Below are 16,674 nucleotides of genomic sequence, written 5' to 3' on the forward strand. Positions count from 1 at the left end.
AGGTGGTGGAGAATAAAGCATATACATAAAATCATGGGTACATAAAATATCTACACTGATTGTTGAATAGTATACTCAATTCATATCCATTTATTAAGCACCTATTTATATATGTTAGGCATTGTGCTAATAGTTAGGGATATAAAGAAAGTTAGCAGACAGTACCTGATCTCAAGGTGCTCACAGTCTGGGGAGGGGACAACAAGCAAATATTAGGTAAAAATAAGCTACATACAGGATCAATTAGAAATAATCATTGGAGGGAAGGCAGCAGAACAAAGAATAAAGGGGCAGTTAGGTGGTGAAAACATTAGCTCAGGAGGGCCTGAGCTCAAATCCAACCTGAGATACCTTCTAGTTATATGACCTTGGACAATTCACTTAACCCCTTACTACCTCAAAGAAAAATTTCAGTGCTTTACCCAGAGTAAGCACTTAATAAATTTTGATTCTTTTCTCATTTCAACCTCCTCTCCCTCCCAACCTGAAAGACAAGTCAGCACTCAGGACGCAGAGATGGGGAAGAAGACAGTCACCATGAAGATAGAAGATAGAATGTCATATTCAAGGAGTGGCAAGACCAGCATCACTAGACCAGAAAATAGATGGGGATGTGTTGCTCCTCTTTAATGGGGGAGGTGTGATTGATTTATTGGTAGAATGCACTTTTAAATTGTTTTCCCCATAGAAGGGATGAATTTGTTCTGATTAATCCTACCGTGCACTCCTACCAGATTCCCATTGTGATAAATGACAAATATTTTTAGACACTTGGATGAAGAAGAAATAGCCACAAGATGGAGCATGTAAAAGACCTGGAGGTTTGAGTGCACTATATGTTCAACAGTGATTTGGCCACTAAGAAATCTAGGCTGCAACATATGTTATTGGTTCCCTATGTTCTAGAGGGATAGACCTGGACTGTACAGGCAAATAAAGGAAATTCATAGGCATGGTTCAAGCCATGATTCAAAATATTCTTGCTGAGGTTAAGCTCAAGGGTTTGCTAGTGTTGGTTAATCTTTGGGTTTTGCAAGAGTCAGGCAATACAGGTGAGGAGAATAGCCAAAATTAGCTAAGGCAGATGGCAGAGTGCCCAGAATGAGGTTATACTAGAAGAGTCTAAGGAAACATTGAGTGGAAGATTGATTCACAGCAAATCCCTCCTTGAGGATTGTAGACATATCCTTTTCTAAATTAACTTTGCTGATGAATAATTGGAAAGACCCCCCCCCCCCCCCAAAGAGGGGAATTCCACTATCCTCTGTTTTGGTCTGATCACATCTTCAATATTGTCTTTAGCTCTGGGGGTCATATTTTAGGAGGTGCCTTATTAAGCAGGAAGATGACCTTATTAATCAGGGAGTGATTAGGATTTTAAGAGAACTTGAAGCTTTGACCTACACAAGGATCAGTTGAAAGAATTGAGATTGTTTTGTCTGGATATGAAAAGACTTCAGAGAAACATGGTAGCTATTATAATGTATTGGGAGAATCATTCTATGTGGAAGATTTTATTTTTTTAGTTTGATATTATTGAATGGGTTTTGTAGACAGGTACTAGGTTATTGGGTGTTTCAGTGGATAGAATACTAGACCTGAGATCTGAATTCAAATCTTGCCTCAGACACTTAGTAGTGGTAAAATACTTGGAAAGTCACTTCACAATGTTTGTCTCAGTTTCCTCATCTGGAAAATAAGTTGGAAAAGGAAAAAAGCAAACCACTCCAATATCTTTCTAAGACAACTGCAAAAAGGGGTCACAAAGAATTGGGTATAACTACAAAAATAATAAACAACAGTAAAGACAGGTATCATACAGATAATAATAAGAGTAATAGTAACAGAATTTGTATAGTGATGACGTGCTAGGTTCTATACACTTTACAAATATTCTTATTTGGTCCTCACAAAACCCTGGGAGATAGGTGCTAGCATCACCTCCATATTAAAATTGAGGAAACCAAGGAAGGGGTTAAGTGACTTGACCAAGGTCACTTGGAGATGCTAGGGGGAGAACAATCTCTTTTTCAGCCTGAGTATGCATTCCTTCTGGTGTTTTCCATGGTGCACGGTGCATGTTTCCATGGACCAATAAGCCTTTGTCTGGTCAACTAAGCCTTTCCAGTGGATCTCATCTATTTTCAGTCTATGAATGTGTTTCATGAAAACTTTCTTATTCCTGAATACATTTTTTTTTCACTTTCAAGTCTAGATAGTTTTACCTACAGGATAGGGAATGTCAGTCTTTTTGGATTTCCAGTCTTAGTCAAGTATGGAGCAGAATCCTTATTCTCCTCATTTATGTCTTATTCTCAAGCACACAATTAGTTGGCAGATCTTTTTTCTTACCAGTGTCTTTGTGCCTACTCTTCCATAGAGCCAGTGCTTTTCTTGCAGTGAGTATATGCTTGGACAGCAACAGGCTTCCAAATGATCAGCCTGTTTTGAATTAGATGCCAGATCTTGCTGAGGAGGACTTTGGAGATTTCATTGATTTCATTAGGGTCAAGACATAATTTCTTTCCATATCAATGGAAACTGGAGGCAAGTTCCATCTGAAGCCTGATCATCCTCATAGCTGTACTTTCTGGATAGACAAGGACAGGGACTGAGATATTTAGTAGTTTTGCTTAGTGCTATATGATAGAACTAGGACCAATGGGCAAATAGCACAGAGAATGACTTCACCTTGACATAATGGAGAACTTCCTAAATCAAATCAATAACCATTTATAAAATACCTTCTAAGTTCAAGGTACAAAGATGAATAAAAAGTTCTTACTCTCAAGGAGCACACACTTTATCAAAGAAGAAATGATTCATACATAAACAAATGTGCCACCAGAATAGGTATGATGAGAGCAATGGAGAGATATAAATCAAGTCATCTAGGAAAATTTGAGTGGAAAGGTCATTTTTTAGGTGGGAAAGCAAGAAAAGGCTTCATGCAGGAAATAATGCTTATTTTAGGCTTGGAAGAAAGCAATCTGAGTGGACCACAAACAGCATGAATAATCTTGGGAAGCTGAAATGGACCTAAAGTATAATTTTGTACAATCTCCTCATTTTTCAGATGAGGAAGCTGAGACTGAGTAGGGTTGTAGCTTGACTGAAATGCTGGTAAGATGAAATTTTATGAGCATAGAGGTCACTAAGGCAATTGCCATTGGAAGTCTTTGAAAGATGGTTTAGATGACCAATTGCTAGGGATATTTTCTAGGGGAGTAGATGGTCCCTGATCTAATCCTGACATTCTATGACTAGAATTTATGATGACAAAATTGGGCAACATTCACTAATTATCTTAGATCTAACCAATGATCTTGGAATCCCATTAGCATTAGACATTTACCAACCACAGAGAATTACTGGTCAAAAGAAAAATTATGGTGACATTTGGTTTATTCTTTGTTGAATTCACTTCTGATTCCATATCTGTCTTGAGTAAAAAGTGCTGTCATCATGTATCTCTAATCTCCCATTATTCTTTGTTTTGAAAAGGTTATAATTGGAATAAAACAAGACTGGCTGGAAGCTAACATCCATGAAGAATAGAATTAAGCAAGATTTTTCTCTACACATAAAGAAGCACCTTCCTATCAAGAGATAAGGGTAGATTCAAAAACAAGTTTCCCAGAATACAGACCAACATAAAATAGATATTTCTGTGTTAGGGAGATGGGGAGAGGTAAAAGGTGAAGGTAGATATTTTTGATTTTGATTACTAAATCCCCCAAATTTTCACTAATTAATATCTGAGAAAGAAATTAAGAATCATCCAAAAATGCTATTACTACTACTAAGAAGTCTATACATTCCTTGCTTCAGAAACAGAATGCTAGAATGGATTAAAGAATAATTTTGTACACACCCCTCATTTTTTCAGATGAGGAAACTGAGACTCAGAGTAGGGATGTAGCTTGCCCGAAAGGTTGGTAAGTTGAAATTTTGTGAAAATAGAGATCATATGGGTCCACCAACTTTCTTGAGATAATTAAAGAACATGAAACCATTTATTTTCTTCCATTTAGAATCATAGAATCATATGTTTAGGATTGGAAGGGTCCTTTAAGTTTTTCTATCTGCTTCATTCTATAGATGTGGAGACCAGGTCCATAGATATCAATTGTCTTGCCTGAGATCATACAAATATCCAGAGAAAGAGTTGGAACTCAAACCCATGCCCTTTAACTTGAAAAACAATGTTGTTGTTGTTGTTTTCTTCTCATTTTACCTAGCTTCTTTACTTCTGAAACACTATTTCTTTTGTTTTATTAGCCGATTTCTTTATATCCAAGGGTAGTGTTTTGCACAAAGAAGGAAGATATTCAATACATAGCCATTGAAATGAATTAAAATACAGTTAGAATTTGCTTTTGAGTGATTTTTCCTTTGAAGTTCAATTTTATAAGCAAAAATTCCATTACTCTTTCCTTTTTTAGTGTGATTATTTCTCCTTCTGATATGCATCTTTTTTTGGAGATAATCAGCATTGTAACTTACTCTGGATCACCCAATTGATGAGTATTTGGGATGAGATTTGAATTCAGGTTCTCTTAATGTTAGGGCCAATGTTCTATCCATTGTCCTACCTAACTGCCTAAGATATGCATTTTCTAAACTGTGAGTTGGATATCAGATTACCAAGCTTTCTAGAACTGTGTAAAGAAATAGTAGAATGTTCTGAGTGGGAGCTTGGATTTTTTTCTTTCTCTGAATATTGTACATGAGTATTAGTTCATAGACTTTTGGGGACACAAAAGCTAATTGCTTTTTTTTTAATCTTCATCCTTATTTCTTGGTTGGTTCTGTGAGAACTGATATTATTAAATAATTTGAGCATTAATATAATTTCTTCATTCTTTGTAACTAAGAAATTGAAAAAATATACTAGACCAATGCAGGCTTGGGGCTGTCTGCTGGATATTCCATTTTTAGTTCTTTTGGTAATTAGTAGGTAATACAACACAGGTAAACCTTAAAGCTAAATCTTCAAAAGTCTGACTTCGAGTTCTTATGACTACTTTTTGTTCAGACATTCAGTTGCATCTTTATAAAGGGACACCAGGTCCTTCTGATCTTGAGGGGCTCATCTTCTAGTGTCATATCTTTCAGCATTTTTATACCATCCACAGGTTTTTCTTTCAATTAAGTGGTTTTTGTTTGTTTGAGTCCCCCTCCCCTTTTACATAGATTTTTCATTCCTGAAACACTGGTCGACTTTATTCTTTGTGTACTTTAATTCTGAGGGAAGTATCTTGCCATATAGTAGGATGGTCCTCAGTACATATCCATTGAATTCAATTACAATATAATTAGAATAAGTATAATAGACAGAGTACCAGACCTAGAATTAAGAAGACTCATCTTCCTGAATTCAGATCTGGCCTTTGCCACTTGCTAGCCATGTGGCTCTAGTCACCTGACCCTGCTTATCTCAGTTTCCCTCTCTGGAAAATGAGAAGGAAAGGAAAATGGCAAACCCCTGCAGTATCTTTGCATGCCTGAAAATGATTGACAGAAAATAACAATGGGGCTTTCTTGGCAAAGACACTGGAGTGGTTTGCCATTTCCTTCTCCAGTTTTATGCAGGTAGTGTTAAGTAACTTACCCAGGGTCATACAACTAATAAGCATCCCAGATCAAATTTGAACTCTGATCTTTCTGACTCCAGGCTCTGTGCTCTATCAACTCTGCTACTTAGCTGCTCTCTAAAGGCCACTACAGATTGTAAATTAAATGGTCCATTTTTTTATTGTTTTAGAACATTGACTCTTAAGGACCAGGAATATTTCAAATGAATATATTTAATATAGATCAGCTACCCTATAGACAGGTACTATATTCATCATTTGTTGTGTAATCATGTCCAATTCTTTGTAATTCCATTTGAGGTTTTCTTGGTAAAAGTACTTGAATAGTTTGTCATTTTACTCTCCAACTCATTTTGCAGTTGAGAAAACTGAGGCAAACAGCATTAAGTGATTTACCCAAGGTCACACAGTTACTCAGTGTCTGAGGTTAGATTTGAATCCAGGAAGAGGAGTCTTCCTGATTTCAGGTCCAGTGTTCCTTCCATGGCTTCACCTAGCTGCCCCAGATATTCATTTACCTTTCAAGCCTGCATTTTATTAGCATTCACTTGTTATTCAAGGTGGGTACTCATGTACAGCCTAGTTAGTGAGGGAAAACAAGCCTAGTCTCCTTCTTCATTAATTTGGAATAACATGTCATCATTAGTTTAGAATAATTCCACATATGGGGAATGTTAATAAACATCTCAAAGGGAGAATGATGGGTGTAGGCTTTTGCATACTAAGCTACTTACTTATCTAGGGAGATGCAGCAGTTTTTATTTTTAAACTCAAGTCTGAATTTATTTGTAAACATCTTAAGGAAGATTACTGATACAGTAAATCTGAAATGGAGAGCAATGAACCCAAGCTATCACAGACCAGAACAGTACCAATTCTTTTAACTTACAGCCTAGGAAGGCAGTAAACATGGCTACTCCAAGATGAAATGCCAGAGGCCTTAAACTCTCTCAAATAATGACTCTCATTAAAATAAAATAAATAAAAAAACCCACACATGCCAGAAAACAAGATTGAGTTTTGATGAAACAAGGAAGCAAAAGTCAAGCCAAAATGTGTTCAGCTAAGAGGGAAACTCTCAGAAGGAGAGAGGGGAAAGTTAATGTCTTTCCAGCTGTGATTGCTGCTTGGCCAAGTGAAGGACCTAAAGATATTAGAAAGGGGGGCGGGGAGATAACAGGGTGAGGAGAAGGGCTTATCTGTGAACAAAGCCCAGATGAGATCCTTTAATATGATAACCTTTTCCATAATAACAAATATCATCTATGGGACAAAACTACTCAGAGAATGAAGTGGTAAATCTCTCCTGTCTCTTCCCAAACTTAAACTGGTTGGCTCTGACCCAGGGATACTGGTATTGCTCATATTTTTCCACATTTATTTTCATCAAAATGGATAGAGAACTGGAGTTGGAGTCAGGAAGACCTGATTCAAATCTGGTCTTAGATGCTTACTAGCTGTGTAACCCTGGCAAGTCATTTGACCTCTCTCAGCCTCACTTTCTTTATCTGTAAAATGGGGATAATAGTGGCATCTCCATTAACAGTTGTTATGAGGATGAAATATGATATATGCAAAGTGCTTTGCAAATCTTAAAGACCATAGCAATGCAATTGTTGTGGTCCTTATTATTAGACAACATGGTATAGTGGGTAGAAAGCTAGAGGAAAGAAAACAAAGAGTATGAACCAAGCACTGTGTTAAGAACAAGAGTTTTATGAAGATTATCTCATTTGAGTTTCACAACAATACTATTAGGTAAGATCTATTATCATCCTTACCATATAGTTGAAGAAACTGAGGCAGACAGAGGTTAAATGATTTTCTCAGACAACTATTTGGACTCTGAGGCTGAATCTGAACTCAGGTTCCTGACTTCAGGGCCCAGGGCTCTCCCCATTGTGCCATCTAGCTACCTCAGAATGAAAAAGATAGGAACTTAAGCGTACACCTTTGACATTGGCTCTGGCACTTTGGGTAAGTATTAGTGAAGGAAGTTTCCTAATAGGATTTAATGTCCATCTCCAGTAGACTCATGAGTTTGGACAATGATTTTTTAAAATCCACAAAAATCTTGAGAGATGGAAGGTAATTTTGGTTTAAATGTAAACTAAAATTATACTTCACCTATTATCATATAATGCTAGAACTGGAAAGGACCTCAGAGAGCATCTAGTTGAAAGTTCTCATTTTCAGATGAAGGAAGAAGCTCAGAAAAAGGATGGAACTGTTAAGTTTCCCAAGGTCCCCAGAACTAGCTGGTGGCAAGATCCAGAATAGAGTATTGATCTCCTGATTCCTTTTCCATTGTTCTTGAAATTACATCATTCTGTTCCTTTGAGCAAACTTTCCCTGAATAACCTAGTTATCTTGGCTGTTTATGTCAATAGATTGTTCAAGTACCATCCCAATCAAATAAATTTCAATTCTATGATGCCACAAATTGAGATTGTGATTCTGCCAGTTCATTTTCCCTTCACTCAATATGCAAGGTTTAAAGCTAATCAATAATGCAGTGGAATTGTGACAGTATTAAAATACTAGCTTGGATACATTTGTTAGGGGTCAGATTTTACTAGTTAATTTGCTAGAGTTGAAAGAATACAAATAGTATTAGAATTTCAATTTTCTTAAAGATAGATTCTAATTCAAAGTTTCCCTCAGAAATAATTCCAAAGTAAGGAACTTGAAACTTGAAATAAGATGAAGAAACAATATGGTATGTGAGAAAGAACACTGGATTTAACATCATAAGACTTGTGTTCAAAACACTATTTAAACACTTACTACGCATGTGACCTTGGGCAATTCAGTTTCTGTGCTTCAGTTTCCTTATTTGTAAAAGTCTAACTCATCATCTATAATTGAGTTAGAACATAGTTAGCTTTGTTGTTATTGTTTAGTCATTTCAGTCATATTTGACTCTTCCTGACCCCATTTCAGTTTTTCTTGGCAAAAGTACTGGAATAGTTTGCTATTCCCTCCAGCTCATTGTCCAGATGGGAAAACTGAGGCAAACAGGTTACCCAGGATCATACAGCCAGAAGTGTCTTAGGTCAAATTTGAACTCAGATTTTCTTGACTCCACTATGCCAACTAGCTGCCTTCCATATTTAGCTAGCTCTAACTCTAGCTCTGAATCTATGAACCTACAAAGGAATTAAATTACCATGTAAAAATAATCTAGCTCTTGGTTCAATCTTTGAGGAAGACAGACTGTATTTACTATGCATGATTAAGATAAGAAGGTATTTAGCATTACATTGCAAGACAGTGGGTTTCATTTCCAACTCAAGACCTTTGAGTCTATGGTCAATCACTATCTCAGACTCATTAAGTGCATGACCCTAGGAAGGTCATTTAAACTTCATGGATCTCAGGTTCTTCTCTAAAATGAGATAGTTGTACCTGGTGACTCTCAAGATCTTTTCCACCTCTATATTTATGATATAGGAAATGACCAGTATCAGAAGAGATTTAGGGTGGTGTGGAAGAAAGAATGTTGGCCCTGGAGTCATGAAGACCTGAGTTCAAGTCCAGCCTATGACACATACTGACTATGTAAACCTTGGAGAACAATCAACCAATCAATGCCCCAGGCACTTTTTTAAGAGATAAAGCTTCTGATCTACATGGATAGCAAAGGAAGAGTTTTCTCACTACGAATTCCTTTTCTAATGAGATCACAAATCTAGGACCTAGCACTTCCCAAGAGATAAATCAGTGTCTATTTTTTGTCACTACTTCAGTCCTTCAAACAAGATCCTCCTGTGAATGATGAAAATATTACTCAATTACTAAGAATCTTAAGTCATTCTACACCAACTTGTAGGGGATAGGCGAAGCCTAGAAAAATTGCACAATGGGGAATATTTTTAAAGTCAGTTGTAGGCTATGAACCAGTTCTGAATGACAAAAAGTTGTTTCAGTTATCTTAGGAATATTCATGTGTATTTATGTATATCTACATATACACATACTCATATGTGTATTTACACATAATATCATGGGCATACAGGTGAGTGCCAGGCCTGGAGTCAAGAAAACTCATCTTCCAGAGTTCAAAACTGATCTCAGACAGTTGTGTGTGCGTGTGTTACCCTGGGTAAGTCACTCAACTCTGTTTGCCTCAGTTTCCTCATCTGTAAAATAAGCTGGAGAAAAAAGTGGCAAACCATTCCAATAATTTTGCTAAGAAAAGCTAAATGGATTCATAAAGTTAGATGTGATTGGAATGATTGATCAATACCACATATGCTCAATTAAATATATAAAATATAAAGAAATTTTCTGATTAGTGATTAACAGTTGTCACCCTTCCCCTGTCCCTACATTTCTCAAGTCTTCTGGTTTGCTTTCCTCAGAAAGTGCCTTCTTTAGAGAACTCAATATGTTTTAGGGACAAACATCCTACTCAGTCCTAAGAAGGACTGAATTAAAGAATGAAGATCAAGTTATGCTTAACTCCTGCATCCTAGAACTCTATTTCATTGACATGGGCTATTATAGCAGAAATTCAATATGCTCAAAGTCCTCCTTAGAGCCTCCCTGACCTCACAGTTTCTGCCCAAAATGCTTCTTCCATCAACTTTTCTTGGGTCAGATAGAAGGGATTTGATTACATCCCTTTACTATGCTAAAAAAGACCACATTAAAAACCAATACAGCTTTCTTCATATTGCACATTGTGTAATTCAACAGAGATGTGTAATTCAACAATTATGTTCCTGCTTTAGTTCAATACATTTACATTCCTGGTCTGTAAATCTTTGTGACTACTAGGGATTTTTGCAGTTGCAATTTTTGTAATTCACACCAAGTATTGAAAACACCTTCCTGTTTTAGAAAACATAGCACAAAAACCCCTTAATTTGCTGGGAATTATCATATCATTATTTTCCAACATGACCGCTGTCACATTAGTGAGCATGCTATATTTAAATTGCTCTTTGGAAAGCTAGGCCTGCCTTGTACAATACAAATAGATTTGTGTGCAGCTGCCTTTCACTAATGAAATCATATTATAGGTGTACCTCATCTGGTATGTATGATACTTAAGGTCCTTTCTGATTAGTGTTGGTTAAAATTACCTCTTCAGAGATGAGGAGATCCAATTTCCCTGAATGGGATACGGGCATCTTTTGAGTGAATACTGTTGTGAAGCTGTTTCCATTGTATTAGCTTTATTTGTAGTCTTCTAAAAAATATTCTCTCCGTGATTAATCTTCTTTACATATTGGGGTTCCTTGGCTTATATTTTGGGACAAAGAAGTCTTACTTTTACTATGTGGAAGCAGAGTGTTTCAGAAAAAGTAATTAGATTTGATAACACTTTTGTGTCCAATCAAATTCTGTAACCTGGTCATTGAATGGTTTCTTTTTTCTACAAAAGGTAATTACCACTTTTTTTGACTCTTAATGTTTTCCTTATGGTCTTGAGGTTATCTCAGTTAAATTTCTATTATATCTCATTTCACAGGCAGAACAACCATAGGATGCTGGTTTTGATCAGAGGACCTTGGTTCAAATTCCAGCTAGGTGACTAACCTTTGAGCAAGTCATTCAATCTCCATGGATTTCTGTTTCTCATCTAGAAAATGAGATGATTGGACTCTTTAAGATGACTCCTAGATGACTTCTAAAGGTCCTTTCAGTGCTAAATTTGTAATTCTATCATCCTCTGTACTTCAACCAGGGCTTCATGTCTCCTGGGCTCTTGATTATTGAGATATTGCTCCTATTTATCATTTTCTATTTGTTCCTCCTGCCCTAATTCTATGACATTTCCTCTATGACATTTCTATTCCCTCTATGATATTTGCACTCAAAAGGAAACTCAGTTGTCAGTGGAGGGGGGAGTGCAACATAGTAGACCATCTGATTGTAATGACATGTACATAGGTACAAACTAGATGGCAAATATTACCTTAGTTCCTTGAAGGGTTCTGCCCTCACATTAGGTGTTTCTATAGATTTAGGGAACACTGTGCCTTCGGCTCCTGGAAAAACAAGACAGAAAAAAATAAACTGTTAATGGGGTGGGCTGGCACATTTCATTAGAACTCATTTTGTCCAAATATCCATGGCTACATTTGGGGTTTTCTTCTCCATCTCATTTTATAGATGAGGAATGAAGCAAATAGGGTTAAGTGATTTCCCCAGATTTTCTTGACTCCACTATGCCAATAGCTGCTTCCTACATTTAGCTTGGTCTAACTCTAGCTTTGAATCTATAATCTTAGAAAGGAATTAGGAAGTATTTGAGGCTAGATCTGAACTCAGATCTTCCTGACTCCAGGTCCAGTGCTCTATCCACTGTGACATCTAGCTGCTCTGTGAAATGCTTACAACCCAATTATCAAATCACATTTTAAATATCCATGTTTTCATTTATTCATATGTTTTCTCCATTGATGCAGACTGCAGCATTGCTAAATCTGAGCAGACAACTTTGTGTGTTGCTAAGAATTAAACAACTATTACTTGGGAGCCAACCTGCTGGGAATCAGTTTCTTCCCCCTTATGTATGTGAAACCTTGAACAGCAGATGACTTTCCAGTTTAGAGAAACCTACCAGACTTTAGTATTTTGCTGGCATAGTCTTCAAGAATCCAAGATCACAAACTTTCCATGATAAAGCATCAGAAAATAATTTTTATTGGAACTAAATCATGAGTACATAGAGTCAGCAGTATTGACTAGAATTCAGAATAAATATTTAGTCTTCCTTCTCCCCTCCATGCAATCCCCATTCCTCATTTCCTCCTCAGATCAATGAGATAGAGTTGAAAGAAACCTGAGTTGGGAATTAGAAGACCTTGGTTCCAATCTCACACAGCTAATTATTAAATAGTAGTATGGTCTTGGATAGGTGATTTTATCTCTTGATGTGACTATAATCTGACTGAAAAGAAGTGGGGTTTTTTTTGTGATTCTTTTTCTTTATCTATTTATTTGCCCTTTTCTCTGCTACTATCATTAAAAACTACCAAAGAAAAAAGTCACATCTTGGCTTAGAAATAATGTTTGGAATAGTAGAGTCAGGCTCCAGCCCTTCATAAACAGTTGATAAGATTATGGTTTGGAGATGTTTTGGGAACTAAACTGTTGGAGTCCTGTTGGCATATTTGAAATCACAAATCAGATAAGGATGGCTTTACCTAACTAGTGTTGGGAGGATAGCAGTGGGAGTAGGCAAGTAAAGGGTTGGTATAATTATAGCACAATTGGAGTTTTTCAGTATGATCTAAGTAAAGTGAGCACAATTGACATAAATTTTTTTTCTATTTTTTCTAATTTTCCATAATTTATTAAGTTTTTTTCTATTTGTCCAGTGGATTTTAAATATAAATAAATGTAAGCTAATGTTACAATTTTATTTTGAGATAAATTTTTCATCCTATCTCTTGTATGTGCAAAGTATCAAGTATCATAGTTTGATTCTTTGAGATTTTTTTTTTTTAGGATTCCAGTTCTTCTAGTGTTAAGCAAAATTTGACTTACTAGCCTCAGAAAAAGGTTGTTTCCCCCCCCATTTAAAATTCATAAAGAATCACTTAAAGTTCAAAGCTTTTTACTTTGGATATTAACATTAATCCCTTGACCTGAACTGAATATTTAGCTCTTGACTTTACCACTAGCTTTTATCTTCACAAGTTGTCAGTAGCAGCTGTACCTCACTGTCCATGAAGGTTACTATTATCTGATTTGTCCATTCTGAACTGTTTCCAAATCATTTAAGTCTAAGGTTATCACCATCAATTGCGCTGCATGTTTGATTTTCAATTAAACTTAGTCAAGGCAGTACCCTTAATTCATCTCAATAACCATTGTAGTACTGGAGTGATGAGTGTTTGAGTCATTTTCAGTCAATTTCTACTTTTGTGACCCTCTTTGGAGGGTTTCATGGTGAAGATTCAGGAGTGTTTTTGCCATTTCCTTTTTATATCATTTTACTGATAGGGGAATGGAGGCAAATAAGATTAAATAACTTGCCAAGGGTCACACAGTAAACATCTGAGGCAGGGCAAGCTAGGTGGCACAGTAGATAGAGCACCGCCCCTGGAGTCAGGAGGAGTTGAGTTCAAATATGACCTCAGACACTCAATACTTACTTAGCTGTGTGACCTTGGGCAAGTCACTTAACCCCACTGCCTTGCCCCCTCCCCCCAAAACCAATTAAAAAAATTAAAAAAGTATCTGAGGTCAGATTTGAACTCATCTTCCTGACTCCAGGCCTGGGACTTTTTCCACTGTGCAAACCAGTTGCCCCAGTAGTTGTGCTGCAAGGGGTGAGCAAATGAATTCTTCTGGGTTTATGATACAGGTCCAAGTCTAAATTTCCAAGGATTCTTTTGAGCATTAAAATGGGTTGATTGCTCCCACTGACTATCATAGTTTGAAATCTTGGCTTATAGGCAAGAATTGATGTTTCTAGGAAAATTAATTGGTTTCACAATTTTTTAAAAAATTTATTTAATATTTATTTATTCTCATTTTGTACAGTTTTTTATACATTAATGAAATATTCTTGTTTAAGAGTAAACAAAATACCCCCAAAATACAGACTCACTTTGAGCGATAAAGTAAAGGGGAGAGAAAAAAATTAAAATTAAAATAGAAAAAATAATAGTAATAATTGTAGGTATGGCCAGGTGAACAGTGGATGGAGCACCAGGCCTGGAGCCAGGAGCACCCAAGCCCATATCTGGCCCCATACACCCCCAAATCACCCAGTTGTGTGACATACAAGCCACCCCAACCCCACTGCCCTGCATAAACCAAAAAAAGAAAAAAAAGGCCTAAAATAAAATAAAATAGTAATAATAGTAGGGGCAGCTGGGTGGTGGACAGAGCACTGGCCCTTGAGCCAGGAGCACCCGGGTTTGAATCCTGTCTCAGACACCCAACAATGACCCTGCTATGCAGCCCCAGGCAGGCCACCCAGACCCATTTGCCCTGTACCCCCCCCCCCCAAATAATAATAATAAAAATGTGCTTCAGTCTGTGTTCAAACACCAACACTTCTGTCGTGGGTGGATCACATTCTTTTTTTTTTTTCATTTTATTTATTTTATTTCATTTTTTTTACATTTCATCTTAAATTTATTTTTTATTCTCATTTTGTACAAATTTTTTTACATTAATAAAATATTCTTGTTTACAAGTAAACAAAATACCCCTCCTCCTCCATGAATATAGATAGACTTGTTTGGGCGAAAAAAAATAAAGGGGAGAGGAAAAAAATTAAAATAAAAAATAATAATAGTAATAATTGTAGGTATGGCCAGGTGGCGCAATGGATGAAGCAACAGCCCTGGAGCCACGAGTACCCAAGTCCACATCCAGCCTCCTAAACCCAACAATCACCCAGCCGTGTGACATGCAAGCCACCTGATCCCCACTGCCCTGCAAAAACCAAAAAAAAAGAAAGAAAAAAAAGACCCCAAATAAAATAAAATAGTAATATTAGTAGGGGTGGCTGGGTGGCAGACAGAGCATTGGCCCTTGAGCCAGGAGCACCTGGGTCCAAATACGGCCTCAGACACCCAAAGATCACCCTGCTATGTGGCCCCAGGCAGGCCATCCAGCCCTACTTGCCCTGCACCCTCCCCCAAATAATCATAACAAAAAATGTGCTTGAGTCTTTGTTCCAACACCAACAACTCTGTCTTGGGTGGATCTCATTCTTTATGATAAGTCCATCACAAAAGTTATTTCCATATTTTTCCACCATTGCCATTGCTGATTGCAACTCCCTCCTTTCTTATTTCTCCACTACCATGTACTCTATTTTCTCTCTCCTTTCATTATGACTCTGCTGTAGGGTTGCTGAGTGGCACATCAGACAGATCCCTGGTCCTGGGGCCAAGAAGCCCTGAGCCCCCATACCACCCCTTAGGCCCAGAATCCACCTGGCCCTGTGGTCCTGGGCACGCCTTCCATTCCCAGCCCCTTGCAAGAAGTAAGAAAGAAAATGTTTTATATCTGGCCACTCTCCCCCCATGGTCCATCCTCTCCTCCTTTATTCACATCCCCACCCCTTCCCCCTGCTCCCCCCTCCTTCTTACTCCAGATGTCTATACCCCATTGAGTATATTTGCTGTTTCCTCTCCTAGCCATCTCTGATGAGAGCAAAGTTTCCCTCATTCCCCCTTGCCTCCTCCCTTCCATATCATTGCAATAGCTCATTGTAATAAAAAAAATCTTATGTGAAATATCTTGGACTATTCCCCCTCTCCTTTTTCTTTCTCCCCTTCCATTTCCCTTTTTTTCTATTGACTCCATTTTTACAGCATATTTTATCTTCGAATTCAGCTTTCTCCTCTGCTTCAACTATAAAAGCTCTCTCTACCTGCTCTATTAACTGAGAAGGTTCATATAAGTATTATCAGTGTCATTTTTCTATGCAGGAATACATGCAGTTCATCTTCATTATGTCCCTCATATTTCCCCCCTCTCCTCCAATCTCCATGCTTCACCTGAGTCTGTATCTGTATCTGTATCTGAAGATCAAACCTTCTGTTCAGCTCTGGCCATTCCAAAAGGAACCTTTGAAATGCCCCTGGTTCATTGAAAGTCCATCTTTTTCCCTGGAAGAGGACATTCAGCCTTGCTGGGTAGTTCATTCTTGGCTGCATTCTAAGCTCTCTTGCCTTCTGGTATATTGTATTCCAAGCCCTACGAGCTTCCAATGTAGTTGCTGCTAAGTCCTGTGTGATCCTGACTGCAGCTCCACGATATTTGAACTTTGTCCTTCTGGCTGCTTGTAATATTTTCTCTTTGACTTGGGAGTTCTGGAACTTGGCTATAATATTCCTAGGGGTTGGTTTTTTGGGATCTCTTTCTCTGGGGGATCGGTGGATTCTCTCCATTTCTATTTTGCCCTCTGATTCTAGAATATCAGGGCAATTTTCCTATAGTAATTCTTTGAACATGATGTCAAGGCTCTTTTCCTGATCATGACTTTCAGGTATTCCAATAATTTTTAAATTATCTTTCCTAAGTCTGTTTTCCATATCAGTTGTTTTTTCAATGAGATATTTCACATTTTCTTCTAATTTTTCATGTTTTTGGT

The 16,674-nt window shown here is 37.3% G+C and overlaps 1 protein-coding gene across 7 annotated transcripts in view; it reads right to left on the minus strand.

The window, feature by feature from the left end:
• Positions 1-16,674, minus strand: part of SGCD (sarcoglycan delta) — a 1,459,164-nt gene that overhangs the window by 81,179 nt on the left and 1,361,311 nt on the right. For all 7 annotated transcript variants that reach the window (XM_074212535.1, XM_074212534.1, XM_074212532.1 and 4 more), the window contains one exon: positions 11,524-11,596. In XM_074212535.1, the coding sequence (XP_074068636.1) occupies positions 11,524-11,596 (73 nt within the window). The remainder of the gene's footprint in view (positions 1-11,523; positions 11,597-16,674) is intronic.

Source organism: Macrotis lagotis, chromosome 1 (genome assembly GCF_037893015.1).
Source record: "Macrotis lagotis isolate mMagLag1 chromosome 1, bilby.v1.9.chrom.fasta, whole genome shotgun sequence".
Taxonomy (NCBI): domain Eukaryota; kingdom Metazoa; phylum Chordata; class Mammalia; order Peramelemorphia; family Peramelidae; genus Macrotis; species Macrotis lagotis.